Source organism: Motacilla alba, chromosome 14, assembly GCF_015832195.1.
Source record: "Motacilla alba alba isolate MOTALB_02 chromosome 14, Motacilla_alba_V1.0_pri, whole genome shotgun sequence".
Classification (NCBI taxonomy): Eukaryota; Metazoa; Chordata; class Aves; order Passeriformes; family Motacillidae; genus Motacilla; species Motacilla alba.
The window spans coordinates 14,696,613-14,706,299 of NC_052029.1; the positions used below are offsets into that span (position 1 = coordinate 14,696,613).

Here is a 9,687-nt window from a genome sequence, read left to right on the forward strand (position 1 = left end):
GAGGAAGGGAAGAGTTTGCCCAAGGCACCGGTGCCTGTTGTTATTCCCGAGAAAAATCCATCCAGAGGGATGGAACCACACCCAAACAGGCTCTTTAACCCCAAACAGCACAGGAGGAGGTGGGAATGAGGGGTTGTGGCATTCCCGGGATAGAGGGGGCAGAACAACACAGCGCAGAGGAGGTTTAACTTGGATTTTAGGAATTCCAGCCTGGAAAAGGGATTTTAAAAGGTGGCACTGGGAAAATCTTTGGACGTTCAGCTTTTAGAGATTCCAATTCATTCCCCAAAAACGTCAGCAGGCTGAGATTCCTGGTGGTTTTTAGGGCATCTGGATCCTGCGGATTTTGCCCCTGGAATTGATGCAGATTTCATGTTTTCCCTCTTTATCCCCAAAACAGGCTGGGAGGAGACGGGAATGAGGGATTGTGGAATTCCCGGGATAGAGGGAGCTCAACAAGCAGAGCAGGGGAGGTTTAAGTTGGATTTTAGGGAAATTTCCTTCCCAAAAGGGGCGTCCAGCCCTGGAACAATGATTTAAAACGTGGCCATGGGAACATCCAGCTTTGACATATTCCACTTTTCCCCCCAAAACCTCGGCAGGTTGGGATTCCTGGTGGTTTTTAGGCCATTTGGGGTAATTTGGATCCTGTGGATCCCTTTGGAATGCTTGGAAAGGTCATGGTGCCCCTGGAATCGATGTGGATTTAAGGATTCCCCTGCTCCTGGCACTGGGATGAGTCATGAGGGCTCCAAAATCCAAATATCTCTCCTGGAGGTGAGTTTATTCAGGGATAAAAATGATGGATTTTTGCTGCTTCCCAGGAGAAAGGGACTTCTCTGGAATTCTGTGGATTGGAAACGTTCTGGGTGGGTTTTTTTCCCAGCCCTGGCAATAATCAGGGAATTTTTAATTGTAATTTTAATCAGTGCAGCAAATGGGAGATGGGAAAGGATCAAAATTGTGGGAAAACTGCTGGATCTGGATCTGTGAGGAATGAGGAATTCCAGACCAGCTGGGAATGCTCCTGCTCCACCACAGAGATCCTGCCAGCCTGGGAATTCTTTTTCCAAACTAGGGATGGGATTAGAATTAGGAAAAGGAGGGAAAAAGGTGTGGAGCTCTCCAGTGCGGCCTTAAAATCATGGAAATCTCCCAGGTTTCCTTTTCAGGATGCAGGTTGTGGGAAGCAGGAGGTTTCAATGCTTGGGATGCATTTTTAGCTGGAATTTTTTACTCAAAAGTCCCCATTTTCAGGAAAATTGGGGAGATCTTGAAGATTTGGGATTGGTTTAGAGGAAAAGGAGTTGGTGACAGCTTCCTTTTGGGAATTCTTTGGATTAAAGGAGCTAAAATTGCCCCCAGAGACTTTTCCAGGGTCAGTGTGGTGCTTTTAGCCAGGGAATGTGGGAAAACTTATGGAAAAGAGAGAAACAACCCAAGGTACTGAAAGCAAAATCTTTATTTCAGCTGCTTTTCCCAAAGCTGGGGAAGGTGAAATCCATGGAAGCGATTTCCTGGCAAGAAATTCCCTGGATTCTTTGTACAAAAGGTTTGGGAAGCAAACGAGAGACTGGGAGAAAGGAGAAGGAGGAATGGGATAAAATGATGGGGTTTTGCTGCACGCACCATGGTTCTATCCATAATTTTTTAGGAAAAAACCCCAAATCCCTAAAAATCACTGCTTGGAGAAAAGCTCCTTTTTCTTTCCAGTTTTTCCTCCACTTTCCATAAATGATGGTGCCATAAAATGGTAATTTCTGGGAAAAACACCCCCAAATCCCTAAAAATCACTGCTTGAAGAAAAAAATCACTTTCCTTTCCCATTTTTCCTCCATTTTCTAGAAATGATGGTGCACCAAGGTGGTAATTTCTGGAGGAAAAAGCCCGAAATCCCTAAAAATATAAAAAACCCCCAAAACCTTTTTCTTTCCAGTTTTTCCTCCATTTCCCAGAAATGATGGTGCTCCAGAACGGGAACATCCAGATGGGAGCACAGCCTGAAACCCCAGCTTGGCAAATCCCAAATTCCCAGCATTTTGTTCAGTTGGGAAGCACATTCCCAGGCAGGCTGGATGTTCTTCTGGGAAGTTTTTCTCTGGAACTGGTGGCTGTTCCAAGCTCTGTTTCCCTGGAAAAGCTTTCCCAAATCCATCTGCTGCTATTTCTCTAATTCCACCATTCTGCTGGAGCCATGGAATATGAACAGAATGGAACCAAACTGGAATTTGGGATCAATTCCTGTGCAAAATATTGATTTTAATGCCAAAATTTCTGCCTGAGAGGAGCCAACGTGGTTCTGCTGAGGAGGGGGGGGCGGCTCTAATTAGCTGAGATTTTTGCAGGAATAACAAAATTCCTTAATTAGCACCTGGATAACTGCTCTTGTCCTTAGGGGTAATTATTTTATTGTAATTATTTCCTAATTATTACAATTCCTCATCTAAAGCACAGCAAAGGAGGGAAATTCTGCTGCCAACTTGGCAAAGTTTTGGGGATGTTCCTGAGGGGCTAGACAGGGAGCTGGGAATCTTCTGGAATTTTTGTGCAGGTGGAACAGTTCCCTCCATCCCCACGGGGGTGGAAAACCACCCTTCAAATATTCCAAACGGGACAGGAGATGCACAGCAAGGTGGAATTTTTGCCGTCAACTTGGCAAACTCTTCAGGGATGTTCCTGAGGGTCTTTACAGGGACCTGGGAACCTTCTGGAATTTTTGTGCAGGTGGAACAGCCACCTTTGTCCACTCAGGGGTGGAGAGCCACCCTCCCAAGGGCTGCAGATATTCCAAATGGAATGGGAGATGCAGGGAAAGAAGGGAAATTTTTTGCTGCCAACTTTGCAGCTCTTCAGGGATGTTCCTGAGGGGCTACACAGAGAGCTGGAAAACTTCTGGAATTGTCGTGCAGTTGGAACAGCTCCCTCCATCCATAAATGAGTGGAAAAACCACCCTTCCAAGGGCTGCAAATATTCCAAATGGAACGGGAGACGCAGAGAAAAAAGGGAAAGTTTTGCTGGGAATTGGACAAACACCAGGGGTGCTCCTGAGGGGCCACAAAGGGAGCTGGGAACCTTCTGGAATTCTTGCGCAGCTCGGATCCACACGGATGCGGGAAAACAACTCTTCCAGGGCTACAACCATTCCCGATGGAATTTGAGATGCACTTCTAGAGGGAAGACTGGCTGGGTGGCCCAGAGCTTCACCCTGGAGCCGAGGAGCTCCTACTCCAGGGCGGGTTTGATCAGGTGCCCGTTGAAGATGATGTAAACATCTGACTCCTCGCTGTAAATGGCGTTTTCCCTCTCCCTCTTGAACATCCTGATCCAAACCTCATCCCCTTCCTGCAGATCCAGCATCAGGCTCTGGCTCTGCATGATGCTCCTGTCGCTGGGCTGGGCGTACAGGATGGCCACGGCCTGCTCGTTCCTCATCAGGTGCACGTAGGTCTCCTTGAAATTCCAGGTGTGCACGTTGAGGCTGAAGTAGTAAATCCCAGGGACGTAGCAGAAGAACTTCCCGGAGAACATGTTGAAGTGCTGGTAGAGGTTGACGAGCTCCGTGTCGAAGGTGACGTGCTGGAAGTAGTCGGAGCTGTGCAGGGGCTTCCGGCGGCCCACGGAGAAGGCGGCGAAGAGCTGCTTGCAGGAGTGGCCCTGGGGCCCGGGCTGGCCCTTCTGGCCCTTGCGGCCGCTCGGCCCGCGGGATCCTCGCTCTCCCGCCTTCCCGGCCGCTCCAGGGAATCCCCGCTCGCCCATCTCGCCCTTCTCGCCTGCCAGGGGGAGGGAAGAGTGTGGGAAAACACAAGGGTGGGGAGCTCAGGGCCCAGGAATGGCCTGGAGACAAGCAGCAGAGGAGCTGCTGGGCATTTGCCCAACCTGGGAATATCGGGCAGATAGCAGCAGCTGCCCAGTTCCCAGAGGGATTAACCTGGGAATATCGATCAGATATCAGCAGCTTCCCAATTCCCAGAAGGATTAATCTGGGAATATCGGGCAGATATCAGCAGCTGCCCAGTTCCCAGAAGGATTAACCTGGGAATATCTATCAGATATCAGCAGCTTCCCAATTCCCAGAAGGTTTAATCTGGGAATGTCGATCAGATATCAGCAACTGCCCAATTCCCAGAAGGATTAACCTGGGAATATCGGGCAGATATCAGCAGCTGCCCAATTCCCAGAAGGATTAACCTGGGAATATCGGGCAGATATCAGCAGCTGCCCAGTTCCCAGAAGGATTAACCTGGGAATATCAATCAGATATCAGCATCTACCCAATTCCCAGAAGGATTAACCCAGGAATATCAACCAGATATCAGCAGCTTCCCAATTCCCAGAGGGATTAACTCTGGGCCATGTTTGGGCACCACCATATTTTGGGGACCCCTTGACCTTGTTTTGGACACATTTTGGGCACGACAACCTTTTGGGCACCCCTTGACCTTTGGGCACAATTTGGGCACATCTTGACCTTGTTTTGGGTGCCCCTTGACCCTGTGTTGGGCACATTTGGGTACAACCACATTTTGGGCACCCCTTGATTTTTATTTGGGGCACATTTTGGGCACAACCACATTTTGGGCACCCCTTGGCCTTTGCTTGGGCACATTTTTGGACATCCCTTGACCTTGTTTTGGCACTTTGGGGCACATTTGAGCACAACCACAATTTGGGCACCCCTGGACCTGATTTTGGGCACTTTTGGGCGCCCCTTGCCCTTGCTCTTGAATTTTGAGCTGAATTTTTCGGTAGGGAAGCACCGAGGAAGAGCGGCAAGGAAAAGGAGCTGCACCCACCTTTGAGGATGGTGATGTCGATGGTGGGCTGGATTTTGGGCACGGAATATTCGGGGTGGCCGCTCATCCTGGCGGACCTTTGGGAGAAGATGGACACGGGCTGCTCCGAGGGCCCGCAGCACCTCACGCACGCCAGGCGCCGCCTGGGCAGCGCCTGCTCCGCCTGGGATGCGCCATTCCCGGCGGGAAGCAGCAGCAGCAGCAGGACCACGGCGCTCATCCTCCCTCGGGAGCAGCTGGGGGGGGAGAGGGAACGCAAACCATTAACGGGGCGATCCCAATCAGGGCCACCTGGCGAGTGCTTTCCTTGGGGTTAATGATTAACGGATCCTGGAGCGGCGCCGGGAGACTCCGGGTGGGAATGGTGCCCCTCGGAGCGCTGGAAAAGGCGATTCCTGGCTGGCATTACCTGTGACAGCTGCTGAGAGACACCAGGTCAACAAAAGGACGGGGGGAAAAAAATCCCAAGCCAAACAAAACCTGCTGGGAGCAGAAGCTCCGCTGGGAAAGCTCTTGAGAAACTCCGCTGGAAAAGCTCTTGACAAACTCCGCTGGAAAAGCTCTTGGAACGACCGCTATGGGAAATTTCTGGGGAAATGACAAAAGTGATGCTCTGTTGGTTTGTCTGGTGCCTCAGTATCCCAAAAAATTCAAAATGAAGGGCAAAAATATGGAATTTTATTTAAATATAGAGCCGAAACCTGATTTTTTTTGGGAGGAAAGGCCCAGAAGAAAAAAAAACCAAAAGAAATCAAAAGCTTTTCTATCTTTAAATATTTTGTGGCGGCGTCTTGCTGGTGACTTCTTTCCATGGTTTATCCATTCCCATATTCTCTTCCAATCGGAATTCCTCTGTGTATTTTCCAGTTTGATTTTCCCATGTGTGGAATGGAAACCCAAAGAGCTGCACCAAACCGCACCAAACTGGATTTGCTCGGCACCAACTCTGGGGTTTGGGAATCCTTTGTTAGATTTTCATCTGTCTGATTTCCATCTGATGCTGGGAGAAATCCAAGGGAAAAAAAATGCCTTACATGGAGGAAAAAAAAGAGGAATTTTCCCTGGCTCCTCATTTACCTGTTTCTAAGGAAAATTTGAGCTGTTTCTGGGAGAAATCCAGGGAGAAAATTCCTCTTTTTTCTCCATCTGAGGCATTTTTTTCCCCTGGATTTCTCCCAGATTCAGCTCAACCCTTCCCTAGGAACAGATCAGTGAGGAGCCAGAGAAAATTCCTCTATTTTCCATATCAAAGGCATTTTCCCCCTGGATTTATCCCAGAATCAGCTCCAATCCCTCCCTAGGAACAGGTGGAAAGAAGAGGAATTTTCTCTGGCTCCTCACTGACCTGTTCCCAGGGAAGGACTGGAGCTGGAGACTGACCACTCATTCCCATTCCATGTGTAATTAGTGTCATTGCACTGACTGCAGTGGAGCCTCATCCAGGACGGATTTCTTGGATTGCTGCCTCCCTGGATCTTCTCCAAAGCCCAATTAGTGAGATGGACTCGGGATGACCCTGGGCTGGGAATGGCTCCTCTTCCACCAGCTGGAATTCCTGGAATAGGTCGGGAAGGGGGTGCTGGATGGCCTGGATTCCACTGGAAATCCAGGATTCATGGACTTCATGGATTTCATTCCATGCACACCCAGAGGGAGAACTTCCAGCCTTGGAGCTGCTTCCCTGGGAACGAAATGAGCCAGGGGGATAAAAGGAGGAAAAACCTGTCAGGAGAGGGATTGGACCAGCATTCCTGGGAAATGTTTTCTTCCCATTCTTCCCTGCTGCAAAAGAAGTGTCAGTCACACCTTTCCAGCTTCCTGGAAATCCAAGAAATCCTTATTAGCAGGAAAATAATGACTTTCCCTCTGAGAGCAGGGAATGTTCTTTCCTGAAATCCTTCAGGACTAGAAATACCTTTGGATTTGTAATTGCTCCTCATTCCAGTAGCAGCTGGAGGAGGGATCAATCCCCCTTTTCCATCAGCATTCATTGCTTGAATTCCATGTAATTAAACCCTTTTAAAAGCCATCTTTGAGTTTCCAGCCGGGAATAGAAACACAGGAAGATTAAATGGGCAGAAAATCCTGGAAAACCAGCCCAGGATGGACTTGATGGTCTTGAAGGGCTTTTCCAGCCTCAGGAATTCTGGGATTTCCTGAGCCATGCTCTGAATTCCTGCTGATATTTTCCTCCCTGTTATTCCTAGGGCTTCACTTGGAAAAGAAATCCATGACTACCCTTGCCTTAAAATCATGGACAACACCAGGCACTGCCCCTTTTAACTGGGGACAAACCTCGATCAAAACCCCACAGTTAAACCCAAAACCTTGACGGAAAACTCACGGATGTGCCAGCCTCGAAGCTCAGCGCCGTTCCAGAAACATGGAAAACATTCCAGCTGTGCCTTTTTTACCTTTTATCTTCTCTCCAGCCTGAAGCTCCTCACGGCTCCGGAGCTCCTTGGATCGGGAGCAGCAGGAAACGAGGCATCCTCAGGGCTGGGATTGTCCGGCACTGTGCTTCCTCTTGGAAAGGATTTCCCCGGGATTTGTTTTATTTTCTCCCCCAGGAGGAGCTGAAATTTCTTACTGGGCAGCTCCTTGTGGAAAAGCCCAAAACGCTGGAGGATTTTGGGTGTTTTCCAAGGAAAATGCTGCTGGATTCGGGTGCCGAGCTCCGGCAGCTCCTGCTGGACAAAATATCCCAGAGATCCTTCAGGAGCTGGGCTGTGGCGGAAGAGATGTGAGAACTCCCAGGCAGGAATGTTTGCATCCCAAAAAGGAAGTGGGTTAGGAATTCCCACTGCCTGTCGTGGTTGGAGGATGAGCGAGGTCCTTGTCCCGGGTGTTTATCCAAGCCTGGGATGATGGAGAAGAGGGGCTGGATGTGCTGCTGGAGCTGTGAGGGAGGCAGGAAGGAGGGAAAAACAGGATCCAGCCATGGAGAGATCCAGGAGTGGAGCTGCAGCTGGATTTGCAGTGCCTGGGGGATCATTCGTCTGGGAATTTGCAGCTCCTTTTCCAATTATCCAGTTTATTTTTCATTTTCTGGTGCTTTTTTTGAGCCTGGGCCTGTTTCCAGTGCGGGTGATTCCCTGAATTCCTCCATCCTGGGAGGAGCCAGCCCTGAGCAGCAACCACTGGGTGCTCACCTGCTGGGAATTCACCAGGAATTCCCCAGGAATGGGAAGAGACCGAGGTTCCCAAGGAAATATCCCTGCACCCCGGGGGGATTGGATGGATTTAGCACAATTCCGTGGGGGTGCTGCGGGGGAGAGGCTGTGCCTGGATGGAAATTCCTGCAAATTCCCAAGATTCCATCCTGCCCTAGCAGGAGGATGTTCGTGATTCCCAAGGCAACAAGATTTCCCTTTTTCTTTCCCTTTATCCCAGGATTCCACCCTGCACTGGGACAGGATGCTCCTCATTCCCAAGGGAACACAGACAGGGAGCAGGAGGATGCTCCTCATTCCCAAGGGAACACGGACAGGGAGCAGGAGGAGGTTTGTAATTCCAAAGGCAACAAGTTTTCCCTTTTTTTTCTCTTTATCCCAAGGTTCTACCCTGCCCTGGGACAGGGAGCAGGAGGATGCTCCTGATTCCCAAGGAACATGGACAGGGAGCAGGAGGATGCTCCTGATTCCCAAGGAACACGGACAGGGAGCAGGAGGATGTTCCCAATTCCCAAGGAACATGGACAGGGAGCGGGAGGATGCTCCTGATTCCCAAGGAACACGGACAGGGAGCAGGAGGATGTTCCCAATTCCCAAGGAACATGGACAGGGAGCGGGAGGATGCTCCTGATTCCCAAGGAACACGGACAGGGAGCAGGAGGATGTTCCCGATTCCCAAAGAACAGCTCTTCCCTCTCTCCTTCCCCGTGTCCCTGCCCGCACCTCTGACTCCTGCAGTGTCCTGGAATTGTCCCTGCTCCAGGCTGGGCGGCTCCCTGGCAGAATTCCCGGCTCCCGAGCCAGCCCAGGCGGTGATTCAGCAGGAATTACAGTAAAAGTCATTCCCAGGGCAGCTTCTCCCGCAGGACAAACCCCCCTGACGGCACCGATCCCTCCTTCGCCCTTCCCGATGGAAAAGCAGCTTTCCCGGGATTTGCCAGTGCTCGGAATTCAGTGACAAGTCGGGGTTGTCCCTGCGGAGGGTCCCGGCTGGGATTTTCCCCCAGGATGCGGTGCCTGGATCCCGCCCGGCCACGCTCCCGTCCCGGAGCGAGCAGCGCATTCCAAAGGGCTGGAGAAGCGAATTCCCTGGAAGTTTCCACGCCTGTGGAGACTCCGGGAAGCGGCTCCTTCCTGCCCTGTGTCCATCCCCATCCCGCCGGGAGCGGCATCCCGCTGGGAAGAGCTCCGTCCTGGGGTGTGCAGGGTGGATAACGGGACAGGGAATTTTAATTGGGACAAATTAAAGCCAGCCCAGCACTCCCAAACCCCCTCACTCCTGCCTTTCCCAGGGAATCTGCTCAGCAGGGTGGGAACGCTGTTCCCACAGGATCCCCAGCCCTTTATCCCGATCCCTGTAACTCACCTGGTCCCTCAGAATCCCTGGATTTTCCTTCCCTTGCCGCTGCTCAGCTGCTGCTGCTGCAGCTCTCCAGCCCGGCTGCAGCTTCCTCCGTGCTGGGATCCAAGAGAAACACGGAAAGTCAGCCTGGATCCTTAGGAAACCTTGGCAAAAGGAATTTTTTCCCCCGGTTTTCTTTGCTTGCACCAACTTGTGCCGGGCTCCTGAGCCTTTGTCCCGCTCCGGTTTCCTCGGGATTCGCTGCCAGTCTGGAATTCCACAGGGCCTCTCCCAGGGATGGAAATAAAAAGTGAAAAAAAAAAAGGGATTTAAAAAAAAAAAGGATGAACAAAACTCCACCACAGAACCCAAAACCAC

At 50.8% G+C, this 9,687-nt stretch overlaps 1 protein-coding gene across 3 annotated transcripts; it reads right to left on the bottom strand.

Annotated features, from left to right (window-relative positions):
• Positions 1–1,459: 1,459 nt before the first annotated feature.
• Positions 1,460–9,446, bottom strand: C1QTNF8 (C1q and TNF related 8). 3 transcript variants are annotated; one of them, XM_038151243.1, is made up of 3 exons: positions 9,334–9,446; positions 4,795–5,030; positions 1,460–3,771 (listed from the first exon to the last, which is right to left on the bottom strand). In XM_038151243.1, the coding sequence occupies exons 2-3, from the start codon at positions 5,012–5,014 to the stop codon at positions 3,224–3,226; spliced, it is 768 nt and encodes a 255-aa protein (XP_038007171.1). In that variant the 5' UTR covers positions 5,015–5,030; positions 9,334–9,446; the 3' UTR covers positions 1,460–3,223. The 3 variants fall into 3 exon arrangements, with proteins under 3 accessions (XP_038007171.1, XP_038007170.1, XP_038007172.1); XM_038151242.1 differs by lacking the exon at positions 9,334–9,446 and adding an exon at positions 7,209–7,515; XM_038151244.1 differs by lacking the exon at positions 9,334–9,446 and adding an exon at positions 7,139–7,515.
• Between the last annotated feature and the right edge of the window lie 241 nt (positions 9,447–9,687).